The 14,299-nt window shown below is 31.6% G+C and overlaps 1 protein-coding gene across 2 annotated transcripts in view; it reads right to left on the reverse strand.

Annotated features, from left to right (window-relative positions):
* The window catches only part of RYR2 (ryanodine receptor 2), a 760,518-nt gene that overhangs the window by 103,934 nt on the left and 642,285 nt on the right, over positions 1 to 14,299 (reverse strand). For both annotated transcript variants that reach the window (XM_056816085.1, XM_056816086.1), the window contains 2 exons: positions 12,411 to 12,464; positions 11,007 to 11,030 (listed from right to left, as the gene is read on the reverse strand). In XM_056816085.1, coding sequence (XP_056672063.1) covers positions 11,007 to 11,030; positions 12,411 to 12,464 — 78 coding nt within the window. The remainder of the gene's footprint in view (positions 1 to 11,006; positions 11,031 to 12,410; positions 12,465 to 14,299) is intronic.

Raw genomic sequence — 14,299 nt, forward strand, 5'->3', positions numbered from 1 at the left:
TAGAGCCCTTTGACAGCGAGTCCATCAGAATGGCGTGGTAGAAAAGCTTAGTCAATGGGACATGAAACAGTCAATTAGTATCATGTCCAAAAACACAACGGCCAAAACATATATGACCTAAGAGCAGGAACAGCTGCAGCAGAAGTAGCCAGAGGGACAGCTTTGCTGCCATAAACTTTCCATCCAAAGTACGGAAAATAGACACTGGAAGATGGAAGAGGTTTAAAAAATGAAGGCTTGCTAGTTACATAATATGAAAAATAAAGTAAACTAAAAGGAGGGGGAAAATAAATGGGCTCAAACAAATGAAAAAAGAAACCTTTAAATTAAAAGCAACCAACACAGACATTTATGCTGTTACCAGAGAGTTCTCGCCGAGGCTGGCAAATTTGTTTCTTAAATCTTTGATAATATCGTGCTGCGAAAACAAAATTGATCAGGTTTTTTTTTTTCACACTACAGTTAGCGCTCCTGTGGTTAATTTTTATTTTTTTCTTAAATTATGTGATAGGCCTAAATGGAAGCATAGAAAAGAAAAAAAAGAGGCAGCTTTGCTTTATATGTAGCCATGCTAACATCTAAAAGGTTTGCCTTCATGTTTAAACCTCTTCCTGTAAAGTCAAAAAACAAAACAAAAACAAAACCACACACACATACACAAAACTATATTGTTGTTACAACACAGTTTCAGGAAAACTGAAAGAAAACCCTTTTGTCTGCTCTTTAGGAGTTGCTAAAAACTGATGAGCAACATTAGATTCTTCTTTTTAGACCCAACAATCTTTTACTTTCCTTACACTGCTAGAGCTGCTTACAGTGCTCACTTCCAGCTTAAATGGCTTGTTTTGTTAAAGAAGAACTAAAGAGTGGTGAGAAAGCACATCAACACAAACACTATATCATTACCGTCAGCAAAAGAATTAAGGGATTGGAAGAGATGGAGGTAGAGAAAGGGTCAATTGCTGTTTTGGTACAAGAGAACAAATGAAGATAGCCTTCAAGTTGATTTGACAATCACCAAACATGGGTAATTGTCTTCCATAGATGAATACAAATGCTTATGGACAGAACAACTTGGAATAAAAATTCTAAATTCTTGATCTCCATATTAATTGAATATAATGAAGTATACTGACTGTAAAATGTAAACATAATTTGCAAAGATTCTATTTATTGCTCTGTATTTACAGCATCTAACACTGAGGTCATTTATATATACACCTCCAGAAGACAAAAAGAATCATTTGAATAGGCATCCAGTCAAAAAACACACTGAATGAGAAGATATGAAACCACAAAGGTTGACAAAATCTGCCAGTTCAAACTTAGCCCTATTGGAGATTATTAATGGCTATTTTTAAATTCAGGAGCAAGTCCTAATCGGTAATTCTTCTCTAATTTTCTCTTATTTTCTCTAAGTATTGACCAGTTTATGTCATTGAATCCCTTATTACTGAAAATTGTCACAACTCTGAAGTCTTCAAAGCTTTGTAAGAAAGGGTTAGAATAATAAATGGGAACTAAAGAAGGAAAGTAATGTTGTTGTTTTTTTACTTTAGGATAGAAGATTCAGGAGAAAAACACAATAAAAACTACAAGAGAAGTATTTCCATATTTCTTTCCAGGTCTTGGTTTTTCCTAGTAAAATTTAGGAAAGTGCTATAATTCTGATACCTTTCTTAGGTGAATGATTTAATTTCTTTTAGAGTTGCTTAAATCAGAATAATATGTAGGTTACTCTAATTGTTAAATAGAAACAGATAATCAAATTTTCTAGAAATAATTCTTTGGTGGCAGTCTTTATTTGTCTTTATTTTAGTTAGCTCTTGATTTGTGAAAAGCAGCATGGGATAGTGAAGAGAATCATGGTCTTGGAATTAGAAATAGCTGGCTCATATTTTGACTATAACATATATTGTGTGACCTGGGCAAAGAACTTTTCACCACCACAAGCAATTTTTCCAAATCATGAATTGCAAGGGCATGTGCTAATCTTTACTGACAGCAGAAATTCTTCACTGAGTGTTCATTTATCAAGTAAATCACAAATTTGGAGAAATAGGAAAAGAAAAAGCACACCTTAGGGTGAGAATTAGCTTTTAACTACAGATTTAAATTATTTATCTTCAATATGATCTAAAATTAAAATCACCGCTTGGGTTTTCTAAACTTATGGAATTTAGTTGGGGCCATGGAAGAAGGGAAGTATTTTGAAAATAAGATGTTAATTTAAATTTATCCCCAGATAAATATTGATTTTAGATAGTGAGAATTAAGAATCATTTGATGTTATCACAAATAGGTTATAATGAAGCTCTCAAGCACTGATGCATTTATTAGAGAGACAAGAGATGTGATCCAAATGTCTGGATTTAAAATACTAATCAAATGATAGTTTCTTTTTAGAGTAACAAGCATTCAATCAAATATCTAATGTCTCATATGTGAGTGCATATCAATCTATTCGCATTAAAAGTGAAACAAAATAAGACAATTCTCAATAAACATCAGAATGCTTTTGCATCTTCAATAGACTTTCTAACATTAAGACAGAGAAGAGAGAAGGGAACAAGAAGCAGAAATAACAATGGTCCATTTTTTCTTGGTGGTCAAAGAGTTTTTCTAACTGTTTTCCAGAGAAGAAAAGGAAACATATATTTTAAACTTGAGTTTTTTTTTTACTAATATAGTAGATTCCTTCTCTCTGAAAGGACAATCTTCATTACTTGCTGGAATTTACAAGTAGCAATTACAGCAAAAGGTCGATGATTTGACTCTGACTGGTTATGATTCTTATATATTCCAATAATATTCAGTAGAGTTTTCAAGGCTTTGGCATTTTCTGAGAAAAGTGACATCACTATTACCTTAAGATTTCTAATACAAGCAAATTACAATTTGGAAGAGAATACACCTTCATGAACTGAATTTATTTTTAAATGAGGGGAAATATTTTTTAATTTAAAAATGTTATTTTATTAAATGTTTTAAAAGACAAAATTTTAGAGACATAGAAAAAATTTAAAGAGAATGAATTCCTTACTTACTAAACAGAACAATAAAAAGAAAATGAAGGACATACAGTTAATTTTGTAATTATATGGAAGAAAGATAGAAGGAAATAAAGTGGTACAAACCTGCTAATGAGACGGATTCAGATAATTAATGTAGAAAATGCAAATAAGAGAAATGAATACTCTGTAGTGCTATAGATACTAAAGAGCTAGGTTTTTAGGATGTTACTTTGTAGTAAATGAAATTATATTTGTCTGCTTCACATTTTGGAGACAATAATGACATGTCCTATTTATTAAATATTCTGAATACATATAACAAATAATTTATAAAGTAATGTTTAATTGATTGCTTGAAAGTATCTTGCAATATGAATCGCTTTTGTAAAAGTAATCTAAAAAACAAATTACAGCAGATTGAGTATTTGGTATTTTGTCACATGAGAAGATATGAAAACTATCACAACATCAATATTCTTTTTGTATACCTGATCAATTAATTTTATTTTCACATTACATGATAAACAGTTCTCCTTGTACTCTACTCTTCAATACTACTAAAACTTTCTCATATTTTTACTTCTCAATAATAAAACATATATCCCTACAAATGATCAACTTTAAATCATCTAAAACTAGCCTGATTTTAGCATGGATATTTCTTAAATATTTAGCAATCATAATAGTTGAATTTTAGAAATTCATTTCATATAGCATCTTGCTTGCTATAATAATGCAGTATCTCTATCCAAGTTTTCTGTGTTTAATCCTATACAACATATTTACTAATAGACTGTCATGAATAATAAAGGCATGAGAAGAAATAAACTTATTGAAGGAAAGAGAAAAGAGAGGTGAAAGGAACAAGCATTCATTCATTAAGTGCCTGATAAGTGCCAAACAATGCTAATCAGTTGATAAATATTAACTCTTAGATTTGATTGAAGATTCAGAATATTAAATCAACAAAGTGGCCTGGATTTTCTAAATCATATATTTCTAGTTTATTTAGAATAGAGAAATGTGATAAGATATTAAGAAGTTGCCTTTCTGAAGGAATTGGTTTATTCTAAAATAGTTTTTTTAAGTACATTAAAAAAGAAGATACACAGCTAAGTAGAAAGGGCTTTTATTACTAAAGATCTTGCTGACTGACTACACAATACTAACTTACTAAAGAAATGTTTCCAAGATTATCAGCACAGTGCAAAATGATGAAAAATGCTGTTAAATCATGATCTTGGGGGTATCCAGCAAAGTATATTAATGTGATATATTAAGTATATTTTCAGATTTTCTCGATCATTTTTTATGATTTTCCCCTTTTTCTTTAAAAAATATTCTTTGTTACATGATATTTCTATTTGAGACAGGGAAAATAATTCTGGGGGAAATTTTTGTGATGTAAAAAACAAAATATATAAATAAAATTTATTTTAAATGTGACAAGGATTATATAATATAGTAATGAAAATATTTACTCTACATTTCACATACACACACACACACACACACACATGCACATACACATATACACACACCACCCATACACAAATACTAAGGCAGAACAGAACTAACTGGAGTGACAGATTGCATATGGTAAAGTGAATCTTTACAAATAGATGTTGAAAAAGAAAAAGAAGGGAAAATGTCATGTCAATACTTTTGGTAAAATAATAGGCTAAAAAATTTTCATCTTGGGTATCAAGTAGCTATTATTAAAGAAACTTTACAATGTTTTGGGAAGGTAAATCCTTATTCCTCCTTCTGTATTAGAAAGGAATTATTTTCCCCCCTCAATTATTAAACTTATCTGTAAACAATTTACAAATAAGTGAATGGTAGGACAAAAGGGTTTCTCTGCAATTACCAACACTTTTACAGTGATAACTGCCATTTTAGAATTTTAAAAACTATGAAAACATTTTCGGTGTTCTAGAGAAATTAGTCAATATGGCCAGTATCACAGAGAAAATAGAGGACATTGGACTAAAATTTATGTTTATTGACTCATACTATGCTCTATTAAAGGATGAAAAGGCTATCTCTGCATGCAATATCTTCCTACTTTTGAAATGGAAAGGGGAGTTGAACTAAATGTAGTTAATATGACAAATGTATCCTTTCAACTAGATTTACCATATCACATAAATAAAAAATAGTTAACCACATATATTCTAGTTTGATATCTATACATACATTATGCTTATAATCTCAAAATGTACTTGATAAGTACAGAAATATTGACACAAAAATTTCTGTGATTTTTATATGGAATAAATCATGCAGAAGGCAAATATAGAAAACTGGTTATGGAAAACTTGAATGCTGACTGCCCCACAACTCTATATTTGACACTTTTATCTATAGGGTGTGGGTCATTGGAAGTCTTTATCACACTGTACTGTTCTCTTAAATCTGACTACATCTAGAGTATTATGTCAAGTTTTCAGTAGCATATCTGAAGAATGTCACTGTGAGATGCTATAGGATGTACAGAGCACAGCCAGAACTAGATATCATATCATATAAGCATAATTTATTGGAGTAAATTATTAAAACTGGAAAAAAGAAAATTTGAGGGGGCCAATGAAGCTATTTTCACATATTTAAATGACAATCATACAGAAAGGGGATAAGACTTGGAGTCGAACTAGAAGCAATGGGCAAAAGGTGCTGAAAGGCAAATCCAGTCATATAAGAGAAAAATTTCTAACAATTAGAACTCTTTCAAAATATAATGGTTTGACCTGGGATGTGGTAGGTTTTCCTGTACTAGACAGAGGCCTTCAAGAACATGCTGTAGGACCAACCACTTGGCAAACATGTGGTAGAGGGAGTTTTAGTTTGACAAGTATTGATTGGTTTGAGGTCTCTTTAAATTCTGAGATTCTCTGATACCTTTTGTGTTCTTCCATGTCTGCTTGTATAGATTCAAGTTAATGAGTGAATCCCTCCATGAGAGTGAATTCCATCTATTTGAATGAAAATAATCCTAACTTTAAATATGTTTTTCCTTTAAAGAATAAAAGCCTTGATTATAATGTCACTGTAAGGCATATTTATGATCACAGAATTTAGAGCTAGAAGAGTCCTTAGAAATTATCTAATCAAATTCACTCAGTTTACAAATGAGATGCTTAGTCTTAGAGATGTTAAGTAATTTGCTTAACATCCTTCAGATAAGCATAAGATTAGGTCAGATTCAAAGCCAGGTTTTCTGACTCAAACTACAGAGTTCTGGATGCCTGACAAATTTGGGTCCTGTTTCTAAATTCATTATTATAATCTATCAATAAGATTTTGAGAACTTTATGAAATTTCCAAATATGTTAGGATACAAAATGAAATCAGAGATGTTAATATTTAATTTTTACACACATACACATACACACTACGACTACCACAACCCATCACAGGATATTTTTCACGTCCATACAATCTTTTACTTACCAATTTGATCATAATTCAAAAACTATCTATTGAATTCCAGCTATGTGTAAAATACTATGCTGGGCACTATAAAGGCACATAAAGAAGAATAATGTATAGCACATTCCCTTAAGGATCTTAAAATCTGGTATAGGAGGGAAGGCAAATATAAAATAACCCTGATATAAGGCATAGTGTGAATACATAATAATTTTTTAAGTATTATGAGAGTTCTAAGAAGATCTAATCTATGTCTTTCAGGATTCAAAAGGTCTAAGTGGACCAAAGAAAACTTCATGTAGAAGGAGGCAACTGAAGTGGGACTAGAAGGATAGTTAGAATTTCAATAGGAAGGAAATTTGCTAAGGAGCAATGAGAAGCATGAAGAAACCATTACAAATGAGTTAAAAGCTATTGTGAACTATCTATAAAGTTTGTCTTCTATTTTTTCTTCAGCTTTCTGTTCTGTGAAAATAATTAACATTTCATTAGTCCAAAATTTATTTGATCTCACTGATGTAACAATAGTTACCATTTACAAACCATTTTAAAGTTTGCACTGATTTATCTCATTTGAGATTCAGAACAATTATGTGAGGATAGTTATCATTATAATTTTACAGACAAGGAAATTGAATCTGAGTGAGATTAAATGATATGCCAAAGCTAACAGGACTACTGAGTGTCTGAGAAAATTCTTAATGTAGGTGTTCCTGACTTCAAGTCCAGTGTTCTATCAGCTAAGTGTCCTAGTGGATAGAACTCTGAACTTAAAATCAAGAGGACATGTGTTCAAATATTGAATCTAGAACTCACTAGATGTGTTCATGGGAAAGCCCATTAACCTCTCTCAGACTTAGTCTACTCATATGGAAAATGTTAATAGCACCTATATCACACAGTTGTTGAGTATCAAATGTGATAATATGTCAAGCACTTTGTAAACTTTTAAGCACTTTACTCTTCTTATTCTCCTGCACTGTGCCATTTCCTATTTGTAGTTATTACTCCTAATCCTGCTGAATGCAACCCATCTATTCCTGCATAATCCGTAGGATTCTTGCCACTAATACTCCATAAATATCAACAAGGTCTACCTAATGCCCTAGATCCTTTTTTGAATTTTCTTGACATTGTTTACATGTAAATGGGACAGAAATTATGTCCAGTAGCTGTTTATCATTTTTGCTATAAAGTCAGTTGATCCCAAATAATAATAAATTTCTTGGATGATATTTATTACCCTCCTCTATGACATATGTAATATCTGAAATCTGCTTAGACCTTGTCATTATTATACTTTGGGTGATCATTAACTTCATTTGATCAGAACCTGTAGAAATTCATAACATAGCCACACATCACCCAAAGAAATTTTGGTGTTAAAAAGATGAACCTTTGTTCTAAGAAGAAGTTTGGTGTTCTTGTTTGGTATTCTGAAAAGAACTGAGAATTTTCCCAAATGCAATCCAAACTGCTCTCCTCCTATTTGGTTTTTGACCCAACTCATTTTCTTCTTATTCTGACTGTCCAAAATAACTGTACTGATGGAGGAATTATATTGGTTGCCTATCCAGTGATCATATTTTCAGTACCAGGTATTCTTCATATGCAGAATACCTAGCATAGTATTTAATAAATTATCAATGAATGAATGTTACTATTTAATAAATGGGATGCATGTGCAAAGTCTTAATCAAATGCCAAGTAACAAGAAGTTATTCATACAGAGAATACTTAAAGAAGGGAGATTAGTCTCATTAATGATTCATACATTGTGGAAGAGACCTGTGATTCTGAACATTAAGGTATCAGTATGAAAGAGGGAGATAGTATAAAGAAAATAACCATCAGGTACTGCTGTACAATTATAAGTTGTAACTTGGTGAATCAACATCAGAATTCAATTTCCATTGCTTCCATAACATCTTCCTCTAACATTTCTTATTCATATTTGCTATTAAAACAATGGCCCTGGAGTTATTTCTTTTTATGTCACTTCTCTTTTTAAAAAATTCCATATATGTTGCTTAATTACAATTGTTGTATAAATTCTGTCCAATCCTCATTTGCTTTGACTTTTCTGAAGCTTTTCACACGACTGATCATTCTCTCCTCCTTAATATTCTAAGCCTTCTAGGTTTTCATGATAACATGCTATCCTGATTCTCCTCCTACCCATCTGACTATTCCTTCTCAATTTCCTTTGCTGGACCCTCCTCCAGACTATGCCCTATAATAGTAGGTGACCCTCAGTATTCTGTTCTAAGCCCTCTTCTCCCTGTATAGGACTTTGCTTGGTACTCTTATTGGCTCCCAAGGTTTTAATTACCATCTCTGTTGTCAATTCTCAAATCTACCTATCCTGCTCTATCTCCTCTAATGACCCTCAATCTCACCTCTCCAATTGCCTTTTAGATATCTGAAACTGGATTCCTATAAACCTCAATATAAACAGTACATCTAAAATGAAATTATTTAACATCTAAAATCTCTCCTGACAACCTTCCTTATCACTATAAATATCCTCCTTCTAGTTCCATAGGCTCACAGAGAAGGTATCATCCTTAACTTCTAAATATCTCCTGCCTCCCATAACCAAACTGTTGTCAAGGCCTGTAGCTATCATCTTTGCATTATCTTTTAAATACTCCACCTTCTCTCCTGTGATGCAAAAGTCTGCTGGTATGACTGACTGGCTCAAATCTCTCTATACTCCAATCTACCTTTCATTGTTACCAAAATTATCCCCTTAAGGTCTCGTTCAAAACATGTTATCCCCCTACTCAATAAACTCTAATGGCTACCTATTTCTTCCTCCATCAAATACAAAATCCTTTATGCAGGGTTTAAAGCTCTTCATAAGCTAATTTCCTCTTACTTTTCCAATCTTCTTACACCTTACTTTCTGCCACACATTCCTCAGCCTAGTGACATTAGCCTCCTGGCTATAACATAAACAAGATTCCTCAACCTTTGCCTTCATACATTTTCTCTGGCTATTCCCCATGTCTAGAATGTTCTCTTTCCTCATAGCCTTCTACTGGTTTCCCCTTACTTCCTATTAGGTCCCAACTAAAATCCCATTTTTTTACTGGAAGGTTTTCCCAATCCCTCTTCATTCAAGTGCCTTTCCTCTTTTAATTATTTCCTATTTATACAGTTTATAGCTTCTTTGTTTATTTTTTGTTTGTTGTTATATTTGTTTGCTTGTTGTTTCCCTCATTAGATTGCAAATAAGTATTGTCTTTTTTCCTCTTTATCCCAAGCATTTAACACAGTGCCTGTTATGTATTGGGTGCCTAATAAATGTTTATTGACTAACTGAAGGGTTATGGGACAGGGTCATGTTCATTGGCTTTTGGAAGTGAAAGACAATAATATTAGCAGTTACATGCAAACAACAACAATTTTAATTACATCCTATTTATAATTTTTAAAAAGATATTTCTTTTCCAAACTTATTAATAGAATGACATATATGTAGCTAAGAATTCCACAATGAGGGTAGCTACATGATGTCACAATATCTATTCATTGAGAAGAAAACAATTGGTAAAAGTAGTTACTAGCTATCAGGTTGATAAAATAGAAACCTATTTATCAAACTAGTTTGTTTGTTTGTTTGCTTTTCAATCAATTGTTATTTAGCCTAAAAGAACAATTGTGTGCTTGTTTTGCTTTTTTAACCTGGATCTCTGATTTTGTTGGAATCTGATGAAATGACATCTTCTCTGTAATTAGATCATTGTCTAGGACTCAGTCACCCTGTCAGTATTAAATATAGCTCATATCTGCTAAGTCTTATTTACTAACACAACCAAGTAAGGTGCTCAAAAACTAGTTAGATGAAAGATAATATCTTACTTGATATTGAGTCAAATTTTCATTATGCTGTTCTATGGATACACTTGCCTATTCTAGATCGTGAGAATATTAAAAAAAAAAACTAACAAAACCACAGTTGCATAAATCTGCAGTTCTAAACAGAGAACTTTATCTTGATAAAATTTACCAAAAATTTGATATTGCAAAAGTTTTACAAATATCACTTTAAATTATGGAGACTCAGCAATACTCCTTTTGAAATAGCCATTTGCTAATAGTAATTTTAAAATTTTGCATGTGAGGATACCATTGGGATGACATTTCACTGAAAAGTGAATCCTATCTGCTCTCAACAACACTATAAACTATCTATTTTCTCAAAACTAGAATTGTGTAAACTAACATCAAGAAAGATGAAGCCAGATGAAACATAGATCTGGTGATGTGAAAAGATAAAATGATTTTTTTTTTGTCAAATAAAGTCCTGAGGCACTGGAATGCCTATCAAAATTTCAAATCATGACTTCTCCAAATAACAAGAATACACTATTTTGAACAGGATGAAGAACAAAGATAAGACAAGTTGAGTTACTGGTGCCACAAAGTTGGAGAAAGATTTTCAAGAGCCTTTTGTTCAAATGCATCCAAGATGTTGGGTCTAACAAAGGTAAATTTCACAAGAAACTGAAACTCAGACCCAGACAAATACACATAGATATATATTTTTTTTACCTTGCTGCGTTGGGATCCTGTGACCTTAAGGAAGGGTGAGGACAAGAAGCAAAATAGCAATAAACAAGTGTCCACAAAATTGCTCTGAAGACAACTGATAGACCATACATGATGTGCACTTCAGACAATATTATTTGCTGCTTGAATTCTTTAAAAATAAAATTTACTTTCTTCTCCAATTGGTAAAGATGGACTCAGAATTAGCATATTTTTTGGATAAAAGGCAAGGCATTAATTAATTATATGTGTGAGTTTTTTGGTTTGTAGCATCACTTATTTTCAATTTGAAAATTGTTTTTTTCAGTATTGCAGAGATGCATCTTTCTCTCTCTCTCTCTCTCTACCCACATATACATATATATGTGTATATACAGTTATTATAAGAGGTTTTGGTATCAGAAAAGGTATATTTAATTTAAAAAATTTAAATGAGTCCACTGTATTTTGATAATCATTGCTGGTTACTAACATCTTTTTTAAATGAATATTTCAAAACTTAGACATCTAAATGAAATGATAGAGAAATAAATTATTTTGATCTTGTTCCTTTGTACTATTTTCTTAAAACAAACTTTTTGAATGGAGATGGAACCAGTAGATGAGAAGAATGACAGTTAGCAGACTAGTTCTTCTCATTTGAAAAGAAACAATGTTCTATAAAAAGTAGAGGTGAATAAAATTCCTGCCTCTCTAAGATAAAGCAACTAGTTAAAAATTATGAAGTCTCAAAAATGTATATTTGTAGATAGGTTATGTGAATGTATGATAAAAATTAGGAAAATGCAGTCCTAAGAATATAGGCAACCCTGCCTCATGCATGCAAACTGCACAATGTGCGATTATCTACATATGTACAAGGAATGAGTGGTCTGATTGGCAGAAATCAAAACTGGCCAAAATCTTCAATCTTGTGACTTTTTAAGATTCAGGAAAAATAATTATTAAAAACATTCATATGTTTTGCAGTTTTAAAGTTTAAGCCATAATAATAAGCAAGAATAATAAAAGGTATAACCATAAACCCCAGAAATGTTTTATGATTCATTAAATGCCTTCCCTCATCAAATTTCTATTAAGATTTCAAGGGAAAATAATTCCCAAGTAACAAAGCATTTGAAAGTTCAATAGAAGCACTTAGCATCTCTGAGGCTCATAGAAAACACTCATTCTGAACATATGGGTTTTAATTTGCTTAACTATTCTGCCTTCTTCCACCACCCCCAAATACCTGCCCACTTAACTTCAGCAAAGGTTAGGACTCAAATTTGTCAATTCAGCTTCTGACATGCAGTTCATTGACACAATAAGCTGCAAGAAGCATGAAGCAAGAAACATAAATGTCAGTTGTAAGCTATGAAATAATGTTTCCTGGTAGAAAAAGAAAACAAAAAATGCCACTCTTACTTCAAAACTCTTAACTTCTTCTTCACCATCATCGTCCTCCTCATCATGACAGCTCTGATAAAATATTTTTAAAAAGGCAACAAGATTATTATGAAACAGAAAGATTTGAGATAAGTATTACATGCTATCACTAATGACACAATAAATTGTGTGCTCAACATATTATTACATAATCATTATTGTTAATAATGCTCCTCAATTGAAATTATAGTACCACAATAACTATCATACCAAATTAATTATTACCAATATTAGAGTTCAAGGTAATGTAATAATAACAATAGAAATTTGTTTGGTACTATATTTCAACTGGAATGACAAGAATAAGAATATTTCTGAAAATAATATGTTGAATATAAACTTTAAAATACAGAAAATATTTAGAATATGTTCTACAAAATTTAGGAATAATAGCTTGAATTATGTAATTATAGCTGGAATATATTATATTGCAAATAGTTAACTCAATATATTTGTCTTGTTCAGATTTGAGAGCAAGACCATACTTTTTTTTTTTCTTCTTCACACTACATTGAAAGATTTTTTCTTTTATTCTGGGTAAGAATTTATTGATTAGGCTAATATTAACTCATAAATTAATTAATTAATTGGTCAATGATATTTCCCAGTGATCAAAAACTCCAAAGTCTCCTTGAGCAGATCCATAAAAAGACAAATTTGAGAGCACATCATTCAGTCCCTCCTTTGGACATCCTAAGACATCTTTAACTGGTGAATAATTAGTGAAGAGGTGATTTATTAAAATTTTCAACTCCTTCCCATCCCCTGCTTTATGGCAGGTTAGTCATATATAGACCTCATATCCAAGTTATTTTGGGGCAAGATCTAATTCTTACCAACCATAAGTGTCTTTTTCCAGTTATTATTTTATTTGTTTGTTTGATACATTTAAAAACTTAATCAACTCCTTCCTCTCTCTCATTTCTGAAGCATCTTGCCTGAGGTGGTTAGCCAGATGGAACCTCATAATCTTAATCTCTCATCTGTCTATAGTAGAAGATAAAGAATTTCTCTGAATTCCCTATAAACAAATAAATGAGGGATGAGTCTGAGTCTCAATTCAGACCAAATATTTTTTTAAATCAGTGTCAAGATATCAGAGTATGGAAGAATAAGAAATAGAGAAGAAAAGGGAGGAAAATAATCTCTGAATGAATTAAGTTATATCATAAATCCAAGGATCTTTTCCTAGAAACAAGATCTGAAGAAAGCACAGATATGCTTATAGCCTCAGAAAAATTAGTAAAGATCTAAAGTTATCATCAGCATTAAAGAGACAGTTTAATCTTCACAAGAAGAATAGCATCATGGTGTTTAAGTGCTATTAAATTCTAACTAGAGAATTAAATAACATAGGTTATGCAAGTAATATTTCTATCACTGTTGCCAATTTAAGATTAGGTACTTCTGAAGAAAAAGAATAACATGAGAAAAGAATGTTTCATTACGATGACAAATGGGATTATGTTTTCTGAAGAATGGTTTAAAATATATGGACTCCCCACCAACCCATCCATCCAAGGCTCCAGTACATCTAATTTAGGCCAAAAAGAATATAATTGTCTGGAAATTTGATAATTTGATCTGAGGGCAAAGGACTGGGGTTTAAACTTAAAATTAAAACCTAGTCAGAACATTTTCAAATAAAATATTGAAACAAGAAATAGGCATTAAAAAGAAAAAAAAAGAAGTTCAAAGTGTTCATTTATTCACAGAAGAAAAGAATGAGTGAGTGAAAAGACATTTATTAATCTCTTCCTATGTGCCAAGTACTGTACTAAAGGAGAGAAATATAAATAGAAAAGTAACAATTTGGTTCTTGTTCTTAAGAAACTCATTTTCTAATTGGAGGAGATAACATCCCAAAA

Source organism: Monodelphis domestica, chromosome 2 (genome assembly GCF_027887165.1).
Source record: "Monodelphis domestica isolate mMonDom1 chromosome 2, mMonDom1.pri, whole genome shotgun sequence".
In the NCBI taxonomy this organism is placed as follows: Eukaryota; Metazoa; Chordata; class Mammalia; order Didelphimorphia; family Didelphidae; genus Monodelphis; species Monodelphis domestica.